At 44.9% G+C, this 22368-nt stretch overlaps 3 protein-coding genes across 3 annotated transcripts; 1 reads left to right on the top strand and 2 right to left on the bottom strand.

Moving 5' to 3' along the window:
* Nucleotides 1-542: 542 nt before the first annotated feature.
* On the bottom strand, nucleotides 543-7845 carry LOC136522923 (cytochrome b5-like). Its single transcript, XM_066516749.1, has 4 exons — nucleotides 7689-7845; nucleotides 7448-7551; nucleotides 5831-5897; nucleotides 543-964 (listed from the first exon to the last, which is right to left on the bottom strand). The coding sequence occupies exons 2-4, from the start codon at nucleotides 7532-7534 to the stop codon at nucleotides 714-716; spliced, it is 405 nt and encodes a 134-aa protein (XP_066372846.1). The 5' UTR covers nucleotides 7535-7551; nucleotides 7689-7845; the 3' UTR covers nucleotides 543-713.
* A 417-nt stretch (nucleotides 7846-8262) lies between these two features.
* LOC136522637 (protein HLB1-like) lies at nucleotides 8263-18809 on the top strand. Its single transcript, XM_066516478.1, has 14 exons — nucleotides 8263-8820; nucleotides 9575-9697; nucleotides 9813-9882; nucleotides 10082-10192; nucleotides 10434-10517; nucleotides 15886-15936; nucleotides 16464-16493; nucleotides 16610-16672; nucleotides 16780-16845; nucleotides 17012-17128; nucleotides 17239-17274; nucleotides 17645-17764; nucleotides 17901-18071; nucleotides 18351-18809. The coding sequence occupies exons 1-14, from the start codon at nucleotides 8510-8512 to the stop codon at nucleotides 18459-18461; spliced, it is 1464 nt and encodes a 487-aa protein (XP_066372575.1). The 5' UTR covers nucleotides 8263-8509; the 3' UTR covers nucleotides 18462-18809.
* LOC136522827 (uncharacterized) lies at nucleotides 10525-15877 on the bottom strand. The gene has a single exon (XM_066516655.1). The coding sequence runs from the start codon at nucleotides 15188-15190 to the stop codon at nucleotides 14189-14191; it is 1002 nt and encodes a 333-aa protein (XP_066372752.1). The 5' UTR covers nucleotides 15191-15877; the 3' UTR covers nucleotides 10525-14188.
* Nucleotides 18810-22368: the final 3559 nt, after the last annotated feature.

The raw sequence follows: 22368 nt of genomic DNA, 5'->3' as shown, positions 1-22368 counted from the left end.
TCTTGGCTGTGTATTATCCAAACCTTTCGGCTATGGCTATCTGTATCTGGACTACGTACACGCAAAAAATCAAACTTATCTGCTTTTGATCCCAGGTCCAAAACCACAGTCCACAGCAATGCTACCATCCATGGCTGTATTGATCATTGAAGTTTGTTTTGTTATATGGGGGAAAACAGAACTATTTGCCAATTTTCTGGTCAAAAAGTACACCCTACTAAAGAAGATGGTTTATGGTCTGGTTCTGTTTATTGCACCGTCCAAGCACGCACACACAAAACAAACATAACTGCAATAACCTGATATCAACTATCATGAAGAGTCAGAAGAGCGTACCCAGTGCAGAGAGCTCCCGCTCTGTGCGGGGTCTGGAGAAGGGTGTTAGTGGCAAGCCTTACCCTCGCCTGTGCAATGCGAGGAGACCACGACTCGAACCCAGGACCTTCCGGTCACAGGCGGTAAGACTCTACCGCTTGCACCAGGCCCACCCTTCTATCATGAAGAGTCAGAATCCATCTTATATGCCTCAGTTCATGGGGTCATGGAGAAAAGAGCACATTTCGGCAACACATGGATGTCCATAATACAGAGTACCATATGGTCGATGAGATAACATCCACCTGACAAATACACTATAAGCAATTATTGAACTGTTTTCATCCCAACCATGACCATAAAACAGATTCCAAAGGCAAGTCTCTAAGAATAGTATACTACTCTGATTTGGTGTACTGCCGTATACCAAATGCAAGGCCCAGGATCATAATGGGCACAAGGAACTGCAGGATCTTGATGAGGAGGTCATTATCCTTGTCTGCGTGGCTGGGCGCTTGCTGGGGGTGCACATAAGTACGTTTTGCTGGGATTGTTGAAGCATCTATCTGCCCGATGTGGTACTTCTCCATCATGTCCCTTGCGGAATCACTGTGGCCAATATCTTCAAAATCAGCCGTAGCATCTTTCCCTGGTTACATTCAAGAGTAGAGATCAGCTCAATATTTAAACGTCATGGTTCAAGGCTGTAACTATGAAGTACAATTGATGTATGTATTAGAGATATAAATAGATATGTATAGCCTGACTTGTATTGTACTTCATATACTTGTACTCCAAGCCTTCTCGGCTATATATATGAAAGGCCACCCCCCCTTATTGGGCGTGCGGTACATTCCCTCTCTACATGGTATCATAGACCGGGCCAATTAGGGTTCCTCTCTTCCGCTGCCCTAGCCCTACCTCTCCCGGCGCCCCCCCCCCCCCCTACCCCCTCTCTCGGCGCCCCCCCCCCCCCCTCTTATGGCCACCAATGGATCCTCCTCGACCGCGACCTCCGGGATCTCTGGATCCCCATCCATGCCGGCCATGACAGACGCCCCTCCTCCTGTGATCTTCTCCTACGCGACCATCAACGTGCGCCAGCATGTGCCGATCACCCTTGATCTCAAGCTGCCGAACTACACCAAGTGGTCTGCCTTCTTCACCGCTATGTGCGGCAAGTTCGGTCTACTTGGCCACATCGACGGCTCCATCCCGGCACGTCCTACTGATCGCACATGGTCACAGCCAGATGCTTGCGTCCGAAGTTGGATGTATGGCTGCATCGACGACAGCGTCGTCGACCTCGCCATGGAACCTGAGCAGACTGCCCGTGATCTCTTTGTTGCCATTACCAATCTGTTTCAGGCAAACCAGGAGACACGCGCCGTCGTCCTAGGTCAAGAGTTCCACTCTATGACCCAGGGTGATTTGTCCATCGACGCCTACGCCCAGTGCATGAAGCACACGGCCGACGCTCTCCGCGACGTTGGCCACACCGTCTCCGAGCCCCAGCTGGTCCTCAACCTTCTTCGCGGCCTCAATCCGCGTTTCGCCAATGCGGCGGTCCTTCCGTCGTTCATCTCCGCACACAACACCCTTCGGCTCAAGGAGATCCGCCTCGCCAACGACGCCAAGGTCTCCTCCGACACCGCCCTTACTGTCGTCGCCCCGTCCACGACTTCAACGACCACAGCCTACACTTCCCCTTCCTGCCGCTCCTCGTCCTCCGGCACCAACCCCAACGGCGGCGGCTATGGTGCGCGTGGAGGCGGCGGCAAGGGCAAGGGCGGCTATGGTGCGCGTGGAGGCAACAACGGCGGTGGCAGCCGCCACCAGCAGCGTCCCCGGGACTCCTGGGCGGGCGTCCCGGCCCCGGCGTCCAGCCGACTGGTCCTTGGGTCTGCATGAACCCGTGGGCTGGTCCTTCTCCGTGGGCTCCTCAGCCGCAGTGGCGTCCTCCAATGGCACCTCTGCCGCAGGCCCACACGTCCTTCGCACCGCCTTCTACGTTCGGTGGCTGGGATCAGGGCGCTCTCATTGCCTCCCTCAACCAGATGGCACTGCAGGGAGGCGCCAGCCCCTGGGTCCTCGACACAGGAGCTACATCTCATATGTCCCCCACGACGGTATACTTCTTTCCCATCTACCTCATTCGCCGTCCTTCATCACAGTCGGCAATGGGTCCTCCATTCCAATTTCTAGTCGTGGCACTTCCATTCTTCCTATAGCTGATCATATTTTTCAACTCAATAATGTTCTTGTCGCTCCACATCTTGTTCGAAATTTGTTATCTGTTCGTCAGTTTACTCGCGACAATAACTGCTCCATTGAGTTTGATGCTTTTGGCTTCTCTGTTAAGGATCTGCAGACCAAGACCGAGATTCTGCGTTGCAATAGTGGCGGGGAGCTCTACACCTTTCCACATTCCAGTCAGCCTGCTGCAGCCTGTCATGTCGCCGCCATCTCCTCCTCATTGTGGCATTCACGTCTTGGTCATCCAACACCTGCAGCCATAGCTACACTTAATAAACTTTCAGCTATCTCTTGTAATAATGCAGCCCGTGGTATTTGTCATGCCTGTCAACTTGGCAAACACACATGGCTGCCCTTTACTAGTTCATCGTCTCGCTGCTCAGCACCCTTTCAACTTGTTCATTGTGATGTCTGGACGTCTCCAGTTCTTAGCGTGTCTGGATTTAAATATTATCTTGTGCTTGTTGATGATTATAGTCATTATTGCTGGACGTTTCCTCTTCGGCATAAATCAGAGGTTCATGCACATATTGTTGATTTTACTAATTATGCTTACACCTAATTCAGCCTGCCTGTCCAGTGTTTTCAGGCGGATAACGGCACTGAGTTCATCAACAATGCCACGTCTACCTTCCTTGCTAGCCGCGGCATTCTTCTTCGCACTTCTTGCCCTTACACGTCTGCTCAAAATGGGAAAGCTGAACGGATATTGCGCACGCTAAACAATATCGTTCGCACCCTCTTGATTCATGCCGCCATGCCTTCAGCTTACTGGGCCGAAGCCTTAGCCACCGCCGTTCTTCTACTCAATCGGCGACCGTCTTCCTCCATCAATAATGGTATTCCCTATCACCTCCTTTATCACAAGATGCCTGACTACTCCTTGCTTCGAGTCTTTGGTTGCTTATGCTACCCAAATCTTAGTGCCACGACACCTCATAAATTGGCTCCTCGCTCATCAGCTTGCGTGTTCATCGGGTATCCCTCTTCACAAAAGGGTTATCGTTGTCTCGATCTCTCCACTCGCAAAGTCATCGTCTCCCGTCACGTGATTTTTGATGACTCACTTTCCGTTTGCGGTTGCCAAACCACCTACGGAGTCACTTGATTTTTTATTACAGGATCGTCTTCCTGCACCTGTGCCAGCTCCTCCTACTGGTGCTCCGGGCCGGCTCTCTACTCAGCCGACCTTCGACGACGACGACACCTTGGCATTGGACCCGGCCATCCTCTGGCACGGTCCGGTCCTTCAGGGTCCTGCTGCCCCTACACCGGCAGCCCCTGGCGCGTCTTCTGCTGCTGACGTCCTGCCTGCTGCTCAGAGAGCAGCACGTCTGCCGGCCCCTGCTGCATCACGCCCGCCGGTGCTCTTCCAGTACAGCCGGCGTCCTCGACAGTCACCTGTGCCCCAGGCACAAGTCGCGCCTCCTCCACCGGCTCCTCCACCGGCGTCTCAGACGGCTCACACACCTGAGCCGGTCCCTGCTGCTCCATTGCGCCGTGTGACACGACAACAGACTGGAACGCTCCCGCCTCCGCCGGAACGCCTGACTTACTCCGCCACGCATGCCTCACCGCTTCCTGCAAATTATCGCAGCGCCCTTGCTGATCCAAATTGGCGGGCCGCAATGGTGGACGAATACAAGGCACTTGTTGACAATGGCACTTGGCGACTCATACCACGGCCTCCTCGTGCCAACATTGTCTCCGACAAGTGGATTTTCAAGCATAAGTATCACTCTGATGGCTCTCTTGTTCGTCACAAAGCTCGGTGGGTTGTTCGAGGATTTTCTCAGCAGTATGGCATCGACTACGAAGAGACTTTCAGTCCAGTTGTTAAGCCAGCTACGATTCGGGTTGTTCTCAGCATTGCTGCGTCTCGTGCCTGGCCAATTCATCAGTTGGATGTCAAGAATGCCTTTCTTCATGGTCACCTGAATGAGACTGTTTACTGCCAGCAACCACCTGGATTCGTCGACCCGGCTGCACCTGACCATGTCTGCTTGTTACAGAAATCTTTGTATGGGCTCAAGCAGGGACCCCGGGCATGGCACCAGCGATTCGCAACTTTCATTCAGACCTTGGGCTTTGTCGCTTCAGTGTCAAATACTTCTCTTTTTGTGTTCAAGGAGGGCACCAGTGTTGCTTACCTGTTGCTTTACGTCGACGACATTGTCCTCACAGCATCCTCGCCTTCTCTTCTTCGACATATTACTGAGCGCCTCAGAGTTCGTCATGACTGATCTCGGGGACCTTCATCACTTCCTCGGGATTTCTGTCACTCGTTCTGCTGACGGCCTTTTCCTGTCACAGCGGCAGTATGCAGTTGATCTTCTCCAGCGGGCTGGTAAGATTGAGTGTCACTCTACAGCCACCCCAGTCGATGCACGCGCCAAACTGTCTACCACCGATGGCTCACCAGTTGCCGATCCAACACAATACCGGAGTCTCGCCGGCGGTTTACAGTACCTCACATTGACTCGTCCCGACATTGCCTATGCAGTTCAGCAGGTCTGTCTCTTTATGCATTCTCCGCGTGAACCTCATCTGGCGCTGCTCAAGCGGATTTTGCGATATGTCAAGGGCACACTGTCTACAGGTCTTCACCTCGGTACCGGGTCTCTTGACACTCACAGCATACCCGGATGCTGATTGGGCTGGCTGTCCTGATTCTCGGCGGTCTACGTCTGGATACTGTGTCTTTCTTGGTGACAATCTGGTGTCTTGGTCCTCCAAACGGCAGACTACAGTTTCTCGTTCCAGCGCGGAAGCTGAATACCGTGTTGTCGCCCATGCTGTTGCTGAGACTTGTTGGCTTCGTCAGCTACTTCAGGAGCTTCACACTCCTCTTACTTCGGCGACGATTGTATACTGTGACAATGTCAGTGCAGTCTACATGACGGGTAACCCTGTTCATCATCGCCGCACGAAGCATATAGAGATTGACATTCATTTTGTTCGCGACAAGGTTGCTCTAGGACAGGTTCGAGTCCTCCATGTCCCTTCATCCCACCAGTTCGCGGACATTATGACCAAAGGCTTGCCTGTACAGTTGTTTACTGATTTTAGGTCCAGTCTTTGCGTCCGAGATCATCCCGCTGCGACTGCGGGCGGGTATTAGAGATATAAATAGATATGTATAGCCTGACTTGTATTGTACTTCATATACTTGTACTCCAAGCCTTCTCGGCTATATATATGAAAGGCCACCCCCCCTTATTGGGCGTGCGGTACATTACCTCTCTACAGTATGGCTTACCAGTTACAGCTAGCAAAACCTCATCTCCACCAGGATGCTCATCCATAAATGGAGTGACGTCATACACCTGAAATGTTAATAGAAAGAGAGGAAATGTTCTAGTCAAACACATATTGGAAAATAGATGACAGAAAATTTCAATGATTTATTCCATTTTATGAGATTAATAAAAGAAACAAGGAACATACATTACAGAGCAGAAGCATAGGTTTCGATGTTTCAACATCTTACACCACCACATCTACTTATAGTTTACCAATCTTAATTTATGCAAAAGGTGAAGAAACAAGCCAGCACAGTTCGTTAACTTATGTCAGGAAGCTCTGCGGATGTTTAAGTCTTGTAACAACACTACAAGGGCAAGAATAGTGGTTGACTTCAAAGTAAACTTAGGGTCAAAAGTCCTACTTCCAAAAATAGCATGCCCATTAAGCATTAGCTACACCGAGAATAACAAAACATTTGTCACAAACAAATGGAAGGCAAGTTACTATTTTCTTTTTAAATAAAAATAATCAACTTCAGTGGAATTAGCACATGGTACGCATTTTTCCAGCAGAATGTTTGAGATAATAATAGCTTAAAGGATTTGTATATAGGAGAAAACAGGAAAAGAGTTAGAAAATTTCTGAATGGAAAACATTGGATCTAAGAAAATATATTGATTCTAGAGTAACAACTTCTTACTTTTGTGGTGCAGCGGAAACCTATATAATATATGTGGTGCAGCGGAAACCTATATAATATATGGGCATACTAGTACATCCAAGGGCATATAATTGAAAACAGAAAAAAAATAATAATGACCCACATGTCGTAAGCACACCATTTACTTGGTCAGATATGAAAATATCAACCATGAATCATCATTTATGTAATTTATATTTCAGACTTTTTTGAGGAATTATATATTTTACCGAATCATTTTATTCTGCCACGAACCAAAAAAAGCAGGATAAAACAAACCATAATATATAGAAAGGTGCTCAATTTAAAGCACTATCCTTGTGGTAAATTCTGAACATGCGATGTGAGTGGGTTGTAATAAGCTTTTGTCCTATAATCATCCAAGCATACAGAGCAACATGAAGTTGATCTAAAGGCAGTGGCTCGTCCTCGATCAAATCAACCCAACTCATCATTGAACATGGAGTAGATCTAAAAGGCGGTTTCTGGACCTGGATTGAGTCACCCACTGATGAATAACTACAACTGCTATTTGACAATCCAAAACATCGTAGTACGGCAGTTTAGTTTCAGCAAATGAGAAAATCTGATTCGAAAAACTCTGCAAGAGTCGCGGAGTATTGAAGGCCACATGTACCGAAGATAAATGCACAACTGATTCAATTCTGCTGCTGCAAGAAACCAAGCCTACCATCAATTATTCTCCATAAAACCTTATCATCGAACAGATAGCGTCGTAAGCTTTCCTTACGCCGTAAAACCTTTGCAATCAAGAGGGAACGAAAGGAATTACCATTCCACCAACAAGAACACCAAACAATTTCACAAACCATACCCTATGAAACCACCAGAGGCATGCCACCAGCTATCCAAAATCCTGTGCCACCACAAAGGGGAGCCGAGGATGGGAGGGGAGCAGAAAAAACGCACCTTGCCGGCGATGATGATCCAGCAGTCCTTGGTGACGTTGTGCTTGGCGACTTCCTCGAACCGAAAGACCTTATTCTCGCCGGCCATGGCAGACTCCTACGCACCTGAGACAAAATCCCCCTCCGAAAGAGTTAGCCCTTCGCAGCAAAAATTCCGAAACCGTACTGAATCGAGCCATGGAGCGTTGAAGCGAAAGCAGTTGGACTGCTAGTGGTTGGCCGATGGGCTTTGTTTGGCTCACCTGCGCTTCGCCTCAAGACGGAGGTGGAGGCCGTCGGGTAGGTCAGCGTGTGTCGCGCTCGCGAACGGGAAGCGAAATCACGCGATCTGGACAGCTTCCGCCCTCGGTGGCGCCGGCATGGCGGCATTTGAGCCCGGTGCGCCCCATCCCATTCCCCTAGACCCCACCGCACGCCGCGGGCGGTGACGTTCCCAAAATGCCCCTCGAGAGCCAGCTGCTCTTTTTTTTTTTTTGAGCAATCGGCTGTCTTCATAGAGTTTACTATTCATTTGGCCGATCTGGGTTGCCAATATAGTTTGTTATAAACTTATAATGCTTGAAGCTCTTGCAGCACCAAGGCTTGGTGATTATGCATTAGTGGATTTTTTTCTATAAATTTTCTGCCAAGTGAGATCCTGATTCGGTCAAAATTCTGTGATTATTGCTCTGTTGTGGCCGAATCTGGTATATCATAGTTGATTCTTCAAAGTGGTTCGGCTGTGAACTATGCTATAAATATTGGGTTTAGGATCCATACATTCCTATGGCTTAGCCAGCTGCTGGACAGGGCCTTTTTTTTTCCATCCCGTGTTGGACCTCCAGGCCCGGCTCGGCCCATAGTACCATGAGAGGCTGTTACTGCGTTGACACGTAAGCTTTCCCCCTCCCCTCCGCTGACGCGACGCCCGCCTCGGCCCGCGCTGGTTTCCGTTCGCGCAGTGACTGACCACGCGGCCGTGCGGGCGCGAGACGAGACGAGACCAGTGACCACCACGCGCTCGCGGCACCCGGCTCCGCTCCCAGATCCCGCCGCGCGCGCGAGCGAGCCCCGAGGAGTGACCATGGAGGAGCCCACGGAGACCAGGCCAGCCGGTGCGGAGGATCTCGCGAACGACGCACGAGAGCCGGAGGGGCCTCCTCCGGAGGTTGAGGAGGAGGAAGTGGAGGAGGAGCCGCCGCGATCGGCGACGGCGAAGCAGGAGGAGGCGAAGGCGGCGCTTGGGTCGGAGGGGTCCCGCCCGTTCACCATGCGGGAGCTCCTCGGCGAGCTCAAGGAGGACGGCGAGACGGCGGCCGGCGGCAGCGGCGCGAGATCTGCCTTCGGCGATGGGAACGGCGTCGGATCCGCTGATGCTGAGGGTTCGTCCTACAGGTTTGTGCTTATCCGCGTTATTTAGATCTCACTGCATGTACTGGATCACTGTGGTTTGGTTAGGTTTGTGGCATTGCGTTTTTTAGCCGTACACTTTGGACTTCGCGTCGGATCTGCGTTGGCTACGTGAATTTTGTGTTGGCTACGTGAATTAAGCAGCTGCTGCTTACTTTTGGTGCTTTAGCTGCTGCCTTAGTGGAGTTGTATTGTCATATTTGAGCTGCGAATGCTGGTTGCATTAGAATGCTTATGTGCAAGCACAATTGTTACCATGGATTGTGGTATTTTGGTGATCTTTCTTCAACAAAGCAAAATTGGTGTTAATGCGAACCTACTACAGCTCATCTTCTGGTAGGGTAGGATTGTTATATTATTAGGTATATGGATATGGAAGCACCTTTGTCCTTATGAAAAGCTGTGAACAATTTCTCCTTCTGTTATAACGAATAATCATCTTCTGGTAAGGTAGGACTGTTATATTATTAGGTATATGGATATGGAAGCACCTTTCTTCTTATGAAAAGCTGTGAACAATTTCTCCTTCCGTTATAACGAATAATGGGTATCAGATGGTTGTTACCTTTTAGTAAATGCATTAATCATTATATCTGCTTAAATTCTGTAATTTTGTATCCGATTAGTTCACAGCTGCTGCAGCGTTACTAGTTCACATTTATTTGTATTGGCTTATGCACAAATTCCTAATGAAATGGTTCAAACAGTAAGTTTAATTGATTTATTCTATTTATTTCAGCCAAGATAGCACACAACAGTTTTCATCCCACCATGATGTAGCGATGGACTTGATAAATAGTGTAACTGGAGTTGATGAGGAAGGACGTTCTCGCCAAAGGATTCTTTCTTTTGCTGCCAAACGGTTTGCTTAGCATGCCTGATTAAACTTTGTTTTTTATTGCTACATTTAGCTTGCACATTTTGTAGTTCTCCCTGTAATTACTTGTTGCTGCCAAGTTTAAAGTTCTGTTACGCAGGTATGTAAATGCAATTGAAAGAAATCCTGATGACCCTGATGCATATTATAATTGGGCTCTTGTCCTCCAGGTACACATCTACATTCCTTTTATACCTCCCTTTTTTTGTGATGGTCTTTTATACGTGTTAATATATAGTGAACGCATAGCTGTGATCAATGCATAATTCAATGCTGTTGTTTATAGCATGCATGTTACATATGGGCTGCAAAATTGTTGTTTATATTTTAGGCAAGTTTGTATCTTATTCTTTTGAAATATTATTTCAGGAGAGTGCAGACAATGTGGATCCCAATTCTAGTTCCTCTAAAGATGCATTGCTTGAGGAGGCTTGCAAAAAGTATGCTGAAGCTACCCGACTTTGTCCAACTCTTTATGATGTAAGTTCCTCACTTCATATGTTTGATCAGAATAGTTCAAATTTACAGAAGGTTTTTCAGTGCTTTTTGGCCCTTTCGGAAAAAAAGAATAAAAAGTATCACAATCACCTTTTCAAATAGTCTACGAAAAGCATCACATCTAAGAATATGACTTCATGGTTCTAACGTATAGTGCTCAATGTTGATCATTCTAATTGTCTCAGATATCTTGATGCTCCTTTGACAAATTCTCTTTTTTTAGGCATATTATAACTGGGCTATTGCTATTGCTGATCGGGCTAAAATGCGAGGTCGGACAAAAGAAGCCGAAGAACTCTGGAAGCAGGTTTAGTGAGATGTCTCACATACATCTATAAGCTTGGTTATGTTGAACACCAAATTATTATTATGCGAGTAATGCAAGTAAATCAGGTTTTGTCAAATATTGAATTTTGTTTTGGTTTCCTTGTGGTGCCTGTAATGCGAGTATGCAATTGTGGGTTTGTGAGATATATATATATATATATATATATATATATATTGAATAAACATGAGCTCGCAATATATGTTGCACATATTAAGTTGTTCTTGTCCTATCTATTAAGATATATAATACTTCACTGTCTCTTTCGTGAATTTGGATGGATAAATAAGTGCTCACAAGTTATCCAATAGCAAATCAGGTAGCAAGCAGCATGTTTCGTCACCATTTTCTTTTTCTTCAAAAAATTCCCTGATAGCTGGTGAACCTTTTGTGCTATGTGATGACACTATTTCTTATCTTTTCTTGAAAACCTTGGTACATCCAACTCTGCTCAATGTTTAGTTTCATCAAGAATTTCAAATTTTAACCTTAGCATTTGGGGGAACAATAAATCCCTAGGGGTTTGAACAATCCACACATCTCTATTCCTTGCCATTAAGCTAAAAAGTTACCATGTTTTCTTGCCAAACATACTAATGTTGTTTTTGTTGTGAAGTATTAGTGGATTGCCCACCTCTTCCCAATCGCTTAAGCTTTTGGGTTCACTTGGTTGATGCATGAAACCTAACATGGTATCAAAGCCAGAGGTCTTGAGTTCGAGCCCTGGTAGAGGCATCTTTTAAGTCCTCTGCTCCCTTCTTTATTTCCACGTTTGCACCTTGTTCTAGTTGCACGTGAGTGGGAGTGTTGTGAAGTATTAGTGGATTGCCCACCTTTTCCTAATCGCTTAAGCTTTTGAGTAATGGTCCCACGAAGGTAACGCAAGACACGAAGAAGATGACTAGTGGAGGTGAGTGGGAGCGGAAACAAACTGACTAAGAATGTGCACAGCATATGAAATGTCAGGACGAGTCACACCTAAATAGACAAGACTCCCAACAATATGACGATATCGAGTGGGATCAGTGAGAGGTTCACCATCAGTTGTGCGAAGATGAAGATTAAGCTCTATGGGAGTCTCAACAGTGCGATGATCAGTGAGGGAAGAACGATCAAGAAGATCTTGAATGTACTTTTCTTGGGACAGATAAATGCCATCAGAGGTTGAAGAGACCTCAATCCCAAGAAAGTAACGAAGAGGGCCAAGATCAGACATGAGAAACTGCTCACTGAGACGTGCCTTCACAAATGCAATATACTCAGAATCATCACCAGTGATGAGCATATCATCAACATAAAGAAGAAGAGTGCGGCCACGAGATGAATTATGAACAAACAAGCCAGGGTCATGAGCACTCGGAGAAAAACCAACAGCCGCGATCACAGAGGAAAAGCGCTGAAACCAAGCGCGAGGAGCTTGTTTGTTTCAGTCCATAAAGAGAGCGACGAAGACGACAAACGATGCCATCAGGAACAAGATACCTAGGAGGTGGTCGCCTGTAGACCTCCTCATGGAGTTCACCATTAAGAAAGGCATTTTTGACATCGAGTTGAGAAATGGACCAGGCACGAACAGAGGCCACAACAAGGAGAGTGCGAATAGTGGTCATGTGAGCCACAGGAGCAAAGGTCTCATCATAGTCGCGACCATGCTCCTGTTGAAAACCACGAGCAACAAGACGGGCCTTATAACGCTCGAGAGAGCCATTTGAGCGAGTCTTAATCTTATAAACCCACTTACACGTGATGGGACGAGCATGAGAAGGAAGTGGAACAAGATCCCAAGTGCCAGTACGCTCTAGAGCAGCAATCTCCTCAGCCATGGCATGTTGCCATTCTGGATGACAAATGGAATCATGGTATGTGGCCGGCTCAGAAAGAACAATGCCAGCAAAACCATACCGGTTTGTAGGCTTTAGCGACCCACGATCACGAAGATCATAACGAGAGGATGGCTGAGAGGAAATATCCGCAACCGAAGATGTCTCAACCAGGGGGTTTGGAATCATAAATGGACCTAAAAGGAACATGTGAAGGCGGCTGAGAAGGCAGCGAAGGAGAGGGTGCAAGAGGAGATGGTGGAGGAAGAAACACAGTGGAGATAGGTGTATCAGGAAAGATCAAGAAGGAAAGAGGCTCAACAACGGTCTGGGGAGAAACATCAGAGGTAGGCCGAGGATAGAATGAGCGAGACTCGTCAAAAGTAACGTCCCGAGAAATCCGCATACGACGAGCAACAGGGTCCCAACAACGATATCCCTTGTTCAGCACTATAGCCCAGGAAAACACACTCAATAGATTGAGATGTCATCTTAGTGCGTTCACGAGGAGCAAGAAGGACATAGCAAAGACACCCAAAAAGGCGAAGACTGGAGTAATCTGGTGGCTTGCCACAGAGGTGCTCATATGGGATTCCGCCTTGAAGAGCAGGTGAAGGCTGAATGTTAGTTAAATAAGTGGCAGTGGATATCGCATCAGCCCAAAAAATGAGGTGGAACAGAGGAAGCAATCATAAGAGCACGAGCAGTTTCAAGAAGGTGGCGATGTTTACGCTGAGCGTGCGCACCAGGACAAGAAAACTGAGAAAGAGTGCCCTGCTCAGAAAGAAATTGGCGAAAAGCGCACAAGAGATACTCCCCAGCAGAGTCAACACGAAAAACACGAATAGGAGTGTCAAATTGAGTATGAATCATCTGAGCAAATATCTTATATATGGATAACACCTCATTACGATGTTTCATGAAATACACCCATGTGAAGCGAGGGAAATCATCGATAAATATGACATAATATTGATGACCCCCTTTTGAAACGAAGGGTGCAGGACCCCATACATCAGAATGAACAAGGTCAAAGGGACGCTGTGACACTGACCCACTAGAGGGATATGGAAGTTGGAGCTGTTTGCCAAGCTTACAACCCTGACACTGATCTAAAGAAACATCACCAGAAACATTCCCCCAAAAGACCACGACGGACAAGAGTGGATAACCGGGAACCACATAAATGTCCCAATCGATGATGCCACTGAGCAAAAGATGAAGAAACCGATGCAGGAGAAGCAGAGCCCACAAGACTGGCAGAGGTAGCGGAAGGAAGACGAAGCCGGTCAAGTTCCCAAAGACGCTGAGAATCACGGCGGCGAGGGCCAGTACCAACCAGGAGACCCATGCTGAGATCCTGGACACGACAAGAGTCAGAATAAAAAATAACACGACAACCATGATCAGTGAGCTGGCCAGCGGAAATAAGTTGCATGGTCAAATTAGGGACATATGAAACAGTAGGAACATGAAAAGAGGAGGACAAAAGAGTGCCATGTCCAAGAACAGGGAGAGGTGAGCCGTCGGTGGTCTGAACAGTGATAGGAGTAGAAGGAGGACGAATGGAAGAAAGACTGATACAATCAGAGGTCATGTGAAAAGAAGCACCAGAATCAAGAATCCATGGCAAAGTACCTGAAGTGAAGGTGGTTCCCCAGTGGAAGACTGTGAGGCAACAGCAGAAACCAAAGGTGCAGAGACTGGGGTGACAGAACCAGCAGCTCCAGCAGGCACAGAGGGAGCTAGCCGACGAAGCAACATAAGTATCTCCTGTGTCTCAGAACCAGCCAAGCTACTCGAAGAGGGTCCAGCAGTAGAACGATCAGAACCCTATGAGGAACGACCACCTCGGGGTGAATGAGCCTTCTCCTTCTTCTTATAACAATAATCTTCAACATGTCCATCTTTTTCACAGTAGTTGCAGTGAAGTCCATCAGTACTACCACTCCCAGAGGAGGACACCGCTGACGAAGGTGCTGTAGGGAGGGGTGTAGGACGTCCAGAAGTTGTCATGGATGGAGGTGCAGAGCGAACAGCCAGCACTGACGAGGCAGCTGACTGCAGCAAGCTAGCAGAACGAAGACGGATCTCTTCATTCCGAACAGCTGCAAGAGCATCCATCAGGGACACACAGGGTTCACGAGCTAGTAACTGGGCACGAAGAGGCTCAAACTCAGCACGAAGACGGGTTAGAAAATCGTAGATGCGCCGAAGCTCAAGGTGGCTCTGTTGCTTCCTGCAGGACTCACAAGTGGCAGGGGACAGCTGAGGACTCAGAGTGTCAAGCTCACGCCACACACTAGAGAGCTGGTTAAAGAACTCCTCAATTGTAGCATCACCCTGTTGCAACAACTGCTCTTGGCGTAAAGCCGCAATGTATGTGGACTGACCAGATGGCTCATAACGCTGGCGAAGAAAAGCCCACATCTGAGAAGCATAGTCAAGCTCTACAATATGGGCAGTCAAATGTTCCTCCATGCTAGCAGTTAGAATAGCACCTGCACGAGCATCCTCATCCAACCAAGTCCGATATGCTGCAAACTGAGACATGTATGAGGCCACATCATCATTATATTCATCACGCAATTTCTTATCATCGTCTGAAGTTGCAGGAGGAAAGACTGGCTGCACAGGAGGAGTGGGTAAAGGTGGACACGGCAGTTCACCAGTGAGAAAATCCCAAAGCCGTAGACCACGCATATGCCAACGCATGCGAGAAACCCAAACACGATAATTAGTGCCATTGAAAATTACTGGACATCGTGGAATCTGACCCCCATTAGACTGAGAAAGCAGACCAGCAACCGGTTGAGGATCTGAACTTGAAGCCATCCTAGTTCAGAGTGCAAAGAGAACCAAACCAAAAAAGGGGGGGAAAACGGAGCTCTCCTCTGCTCCAAGCGAAAGCAGAGCAGAGCAGAGGGCCGCGCCTGGTCCCCGAGCAAAACAAAGCAGGGGCGGCTTCAACCAGAGGGCCGCGCCCGGCGGGGGGAGGGGCAGCAGGCGGCAGCCAGGGGAGGTGCGGCAGCCAGGGGAGGCCGCGGCCAGCCGGCAGCAGGCCGGAGCGGGCACACGCGGCCGCCCGACGGCTGTGGCTGGGCAGCACCAGCAGCTGCGGCGGCACGCAGCCAGCCGCGGGCCGCGACGGATAGGTGCGACGGCGCGGAAGAGAAGCTGCAGCCACGGGTCGCGACGGCGTGCGGATGGCGCGCGGACGAGCACGCAAACGAGCGCGGCGGCGCACGGGAGGAGCAAAGCAGGGGCACTCGCCGGTGGCAACGATGCCGGCGACGCCTGCAACGGCAGCGAGGTAAACCTAGACACCGGCTCTGGATACCATGTTTGGAGTGAATGAACTCAATACATTCCGGTGGGCTTCAGCCCAAACATGTACATGGGCATATATGCATAGAAGCCCTTACACAAAGAGGAAATAGCAAAGACACCTATACATCTATATCTAACAGTTTTAAGTTTATGATTAAATTTGATTGCATTTGTTATTTACACTTCTCTTTCTTTGGCAGGCAATACTGAATTATGAGAAGGCTGTCCAGCTTAATTGGAATAGCCCACAGGTTAGTGTTAAATCCTTATATTTATCTGAGTTCTTGAGTGCAGATTATATGATAAAATAAAAAGATAAAAGGCTCCAATTTGAGTTAAGTGGACGATTGATGTGCGCATATAACTGATATGAAGACCATCATGGTTCAGTAGAGTTTCGTTAGTAATGTTGCACACATGTTTAAACAATAAGAATAAGAATGCCATCCTTTTGTAGTGATAGCTGTTTTTTTTGTTCTAATTTATCGATTAAAGAAAGAAAAAACTTGTTGCTGGTCAAGAAACCAGAGCTTGCCATGGCTTATCCTTATTGTTTAAATTCCTGTGATCTTTCGTTACCGAAATTCTTTATAAACTAATCTAAAGAAATATTTTTTATGAAAGGATCTTGTTTTTTCGGGTCCATTTCTCTCCACCAGCATTTGACCAAATCCATGAAAAGAGATGTTCTGATATCACTTCAACTTGAAACTTCTAATCTTGAATTTTTAATAGCCAGTGTTGCTGCTTTCTTAATTGCCTTTCTTTTCGATTGCAGGCTCTCAATAACTGGGGTCTTGGGCTACAGGTACATCTCATCAATTTTATTTTCTTAGTCTTATTCCCTGAAGTTTAGTTAACTATTTGCTCTTGAGTTGCACCTGCCTATGCTAGCAGTTTATTGAGTATGAATTTGCAATGCAGGAGCTGAGTGCAATTGTTCCTGCCCGGGATAAACAGACCATCATAAAAACAGCTATAAGCAAGGTAGATACACTATCCCATTACTGTGCCTAGGAATTATTTTTTATGGTATTGCTTAGTAAAAATTATCTTTGATGAACCACTGACACCCGTTTCTACTGTATTCATAGTTCCGTGCTGCAATTCAGCTGCAATTTGATTTCCATCGGGCAATATACAACCTCGGAACTGTCTTGGTGTGCTTCCTGCCTCATAACTCACCTGTTGAATGATATATACTTTTCTTAGACTAAAATAATGAGTTTGTTTTAGTATATTATGTATAAAATTCTAATAGATTTTATAACTTCTACAGTTTAAGTTTCATGACAATGCCACACATTTTGTTTTATAATGCTGCAGTACGGTTTAGCTGAGGATACCATGAGGTCTGGGAAGCCAGATGTCTCCCCTAATGAGCTTTACAGTCAGTCTGCTATCTATGTTGCAGCTGCTCATGCTCTGAAGCCAAATTACTCGGTATCTATATATGCATCTTTTACTTTCTCTACCATATGCCTTGGACCTTTCTTTTTTTTTTTTCCCTGCAAACTTCCTTGGTTGACAGTGTGATCTTTTGTCAAATGCAGGTCTATCGCAGTGCTTTGCGATTAGTCCGCTCAATGGTATAATTCATTTTTTCTGTTTCTAATGAACTGTGTTAGTTTATTCTGTTTGATATTGTTACCTAATAGTATTGGACCTTATTGTTGGAAGCTACCTAGTAATAATTAAAAGTTCATGTAGCTGGGATATGATAGCTGCTTTTCAGTTCAGTTATCCATGTGTATGTTGAACTCTTTTGCAACCCATATTCTTGAGGGAAAAGAACTGACAACCCTCAAGGTCTTCAAACCTTATTAATTTTTGTTTCTCTGAATGACACAGTGTCCTGGTCTTCTTTTTAGCACATTTTTCTGTTCTCCAGATGTTCTCTTGTCTAATTCTTCATTATGGCAGTGTTCTTCTGTTCTTATTGCATCTTATACCATGCAGTTACCTCTGCCATATCTCAAAGTGGGGTATTTGACTGCTCCTCCAGCTAACAATGCCATTGCACCACACAAAGATTGGGAGAGATCACAGTTCATTTTGAATCATGAGGGACTCCAGCAGGTATTTTGCCAATGTTAATCATTTTCATTTTGCATACTTATCTCCATTGATACTCTGTTTAGATTGAAGTTACCGGTGTTTCCAATATCTTTTGTCATGGCCTTATCCAGTTGACTAGTGTTGCTGTGAATTATAGGCTGATGCTTCTGACCAGCCTCCATCACAATCCCCTGGGCATTTGGACAGGGGCAGAAAACCTGTCAGAATAAGCGTTGCAGATATTATTTCAGTGTCAGCATGTGCTGATTTAACTTTACCAAGTGGTGCTGGCCTCTGTATAGAAACTATTCATGGTCCTACATTCTTGGTATGTGCCTGCCAGTTTATTGTTACAGCTCGTTTGTTCATCTTTTTGGATATTATTTTATTCCATTGAAATGGATAACATTTGTTCTTCAGTATCTGGGCATAGGTTACACTTTTAAATCTGCTTGTTCTTCAATAAATTGACTGAACAGTCAACCCTTTTGAAGTTAATGGGCAGCAAATGTGGTGCAATGCCTTGTATAGCCAATTTGACTACCGCTAGCGAAAATAAATGGTGTGGAGTACATAATTCAACCCATTCTTCTCTCTCCCCTGACAGGTTGCCGATAGTTGGGAGGCTCTTGACGGTTGGCTAGACGCCATACGCCTTGTCTACACTATTTTTGCAAGAGGAAAGAGCGATGTACTTGCCGGTATTATTACTGGTTAAATGGCTTGCTGCAAATGCAAAACTGTCACTGGAGAGACGCAAAGTTTTGGAGATTCTGCAGCAACCTTATCAGCTAAATGCCCCATTTGATTTATTACGTCTCCCGTCTGTGATGTCAGTTTTCCTAGATGTAGGGTATATCATATATATTCATTTGTAACTCGTAATTTCCACTGATTGGTGATAGGTCCATTTTCCTTTGTAAAAGTGGCCGTGTTACTGTGCTCTTGTTTAGTTCCCACCCAAAAACTTTACACCCTGTCACATTGAATGCATCGAATGTTTGGACACGTGTAGGAAGTATTAAATATAGACTAAAAAATAATTAATTGTACAGTTTACAACTAATTTGCGAGACGAATTTTTAAGCCTAATTAGTCTATAATTTGATGATAAAGTGCTACAGTAACACATATGTTAATGACGGATTAATTAGGTTTAATAAATTCGTCCCGCGGTTTACTGGTGGATTTTGTAATTTGTTTTTTTATTAGTATTTTTACACCTCATGCTCTTTCTACATATATGCTAAAGTGTTTTGGTTCGAAGCTCGCATATATGCATAGATTGGAATTGTGGGAGAGTGATTACTATCAAATGATGCTAAGGTGTATAGAGTAAACCTTTGAAGCATGATACCAATCGAAGTTGCACCTTTAAGCTCATTCTTAGCACCATAGTTAGCTAGATATCACTTGGAAATAAAATCACTAGATACCTCGTGAGATCAACATTAAAAGCAATGTACTAGTATTACTTGAAAAGCATACCAAGTGTCTAGCTATCATCCTATGTATGCTAGTTATTGAATCATCATTCAAGTTTTATAATCAGAATACACCACACAAGCATGCATATCAAATTTAAGAACTTTATGCAATGCAAGCAAGTACATGACTATGCACATATCAAATGCAACCAATTAAAGTTCGTGAGCTTGCTCCCCCTACTTGTGTGTTTCTCTTGTCCAAGAATGATCCATCTCTTTTCTTCAATGTTACTCCCTCTTTGTCCATGTCTATGTCCAACCTCTACTTCTTTGTCTCAATTGCAAGCAAGCACATGACTATGCACATATCAAATGCAACCAATCAAAGTTCATGAGCTTGCTCCCCCTATTTGTGTGCTTCTCTTGTCCAAGAATGATCTATCTCTTTTCTTCAATGTTACTCCCTCTTTGTCTATATACATGTTCAACCTCTACTTCTTTGTCTTAATCTCTCCCAAAGCTTTCATATCTTTGAATCAATCTCTCCCCCTTTGTCATCAATTTTTATAAAAGATGTGCTTCTCATTGATGAAAATGTTTCCATTTGGGGTAGATGGTTGAGTCTTAAATCTGGTATTTTTTATGAACATCACTTTATTGTTGGAATGACACCACTTATATAGCTTCTTGAGATACCACACAAAGGATCTTTGACCTTGATACCAATTTGTGGGACACCTCCCCTTATGTGATAGCATGGGTCATCTATTTGATACACTTGAGCTCTTATAGGTGAGGGATGTATTCTTCATTTGATGATCACTTAAAGTTGAGGATCACTTGTGGAACCATCATCTTGCATGATTGATATCACGTGTAGATGTGATACCACTTGAAAGAATTTGCTACCATGGAATCACTTGTTGGATTTGTCGATTTTGACTATTTCTTGAACATTTGCTATCTCCATGAGTACCACTTATAAGATATCACTTGTGAGTTGATATAGACATCACTTGTAAATTCTTGATAAAATACTTGAGTCTAGATACCTCTTGAAGCAAACAAACTAGATATCCATTTGTATTATAGTCTTGTGCTTGTACTCTTGTTATTTATCATGAGCTTCTAAGTTGACTTGAACTAAATTAATTTGCCTAAGCTTCCAAGTCCGGTTTGAACCAATGACAAGCTTCTTCACACCTCTTACAAGGGTTATCTTTCTAATGCTGTACTTATCACTTGTTGACAATCCAAATTAAATCAAGTACTTCGGTTCACTAGCTCATGAATAAATTCATACACTAACCACTAGATCAACTAATTATTTTAAGCAATAGTGGTAGACTATAAATTTAAATATTTTATTTGTTATGCATGATCCTATAAAGCATGTACTATATGCACTACTCGCATACTAGTAAGGGATGAAACGATCGTGCACATTATAATGATACCATTGCTATGTTGGAGTAGAGGATAGTCACATAGATTTCAATTCATTACTCTAATAGCAATATGAAGTCTAATTAATAGCTTAATGAAGACCAATCATCATAGATAGAGTTCATTCTTCACCCATATGATTTGAGAACCACTAATATGATCATGTGCACTATCTTGTTGTGGTTAACTTGCTTCATCTTTTGATCAATGTTTGCATGAGAGAACTATTTAAAATACCACTTGAATTGCCATGACTAGCTCTCTTTTAGGTGTTGCTTGCTTTTCTTGATCAACCCTTTGATTGCATCAACTAAGCATCTCAAATGTTTCTCGAATCACCACTTCCATATTAGCCTTCCAAGTACCATACTTGGTTTACCTATACATAGGCGGCAAGCCCCTACACTAGGGAGAAGTGACCTCTCTCCAAAGAACCATCCTTGATACTCACTTGAAATAAATTTGTTGATTGACCCAAGTCATGGACTTAATTTGATGAGTAACCTTGATTCCTTCTTTAAGTCCTTTTTCTTTTTACTTGTTTAAGTTCTTTTCTTTCTATCAAATGATTTTCAATAGTCACTAGAACTTAAACTTCATCTTCATCTTGAGTTTGATCTTGATCTTCTAATTTGAGTGCCAACTATGTGCAAAGTACACTTCACAATCAAATAGCCTTGTACTTTTTGCTCGTCATGCTTTTAGATCATCTCAAAACCAAACTTAGGTACCTCAAACACTTGTAAACAGGTTTCTAACTTGAAGATCTTTCAATCAAAGTGACTCCAAATAAATCCAATAATTGTCACTTTTTTGGCAGATTCTGTACTCTTTAAAGAAAAATACATATCTCCCAAAGTACAAATCCAAATATCATGAAATTTGGTGAAGATGTGCTTCACTAAGTTATCTAGCAGATATAAAAATTTGAGCTCCATTTGACTTCTAGATTGCTACCAGATTTTAATTCTTCCACCACTGATACATGCTTAAAACTACTGCACTATAGCGGACAAGATCCACTCCAAAACCGAAGCATCTCTTATCCAATTCTCATGAAATTTGTACAGCATCTTATACCATAAGTCTAGAGCATCCACAACTTGAATATGACACTTGTATGTTGTAGCACTTTTGGACTTCACTCAATTTTTCACTTGATATTGGGTTTGGATGTGCACTAGGCTTCATATCTTGACTCAACATATGATGATCAATATGAAATCAATTGAATCAAGCCTCCAATGCCATGGTACCTACACACATTCATCCACTCTTTGATGGTACCCAAACTAGTTTTGATCCTCTCAAGTTAGGTGCAACATACTTAGGCAAATCTTTAGTATGAGTAGCGAGATGTTTTGCAATAGCAACCATAGAGGTACCATTACCCTCTTTTCTAAGCATAGAATCATCATTAATTGAAATAGGCTTAGGAGTGTTATCTAGGGGATATGAATGTGCCATGTGTCCCCTTTCCCGGTATAAGTAGCACTTTCTCTTTAATTGAGCCTTCTCTTCCTTACTCATGTGGTGCTTCCTATTACCTTGCCTCTCATAGATTGCTTGAGCCTTCTTCTCAAGATTGGTATGACACTTAGAGGCAAAGTGTCCCATATTCCCACACTTGAAGCATTTGATGTGAGTATAGAATTTCTTCTCATCTTGTGTCTTGCTCATCATCTTGGCATCTTAAGTTTATGTTCGATGCCTTGCCTTTTCACCCCATCTTGTTTTCTTCTTCTTCGTCAT

The sequence above is a fragment of the Miscanthus floridulus genome, chromosome 1 (genome assembly GCF_019320115.1).
Source record: "Miscanthus floridulus cultivar M001 chromosome 1, ASM1932011v1, whole genome shotgun sequence".
Taxonomy (NCBI): Eukaryota; Viridiplantae; Streptophyta; class Magnoliopsida; order Poales; family Poaceae; genus Miscanthus; species Miscanthus floridulus.
This window is presented reverse-complemented; position numbering and strand designations above follow the sequence as displayed.

Coding starts and splice junctions, on each gene's coding strand:
- LOC136522637 (XM_066516478.1), top strand. CDS start 8,510: ATGGAGGAGCCCACGGAGACCAGGCCAGCCGGTGCGGAGGATCTCGCG. Junction 16,494..16,609: donor ACTGGGGTCTTGGGCTACAG/GTACATCTCATC, acceptor TTTGCAATGCAG/GAGCTGAGTGCAATTGTTCC. Junction 18,072..18,350: donor TTCATGGTCCTACATTCTTG/GTATGTGCCTGC, acceptor CTCCCCTGACAG/GTTGCCGATAGTTGGGAGGC.
- LOC136522827 (XM_066516655.1), bottom strand. CDS start 15,190: ATGGCTTCAAGTTCAGATCCTCAACCGGTTGCTGGTCTGCTTTCTCAG.
- LOC136522923 (XM_066516749.1), bottom strand. CDS start 7,534: ATGGCCGGCGAGAATAAGGTCTTTCGGTTCGAGGAAGTCGCCAAGCAC. Junction 5,898..7,447: donor GGATCATCATCGCCGGCAAG/GTGCGTTTTTTC, acceptor TTAACATTTCAG/GTGTATGACGTCACTCCATT. Junction 965..5,830: donor GGTTTTGCTAGCTGTAACTG/GTAAGCCATACT, acceptor GAATGTAACCAG/GGAAAGATGCTACGGCTGAT.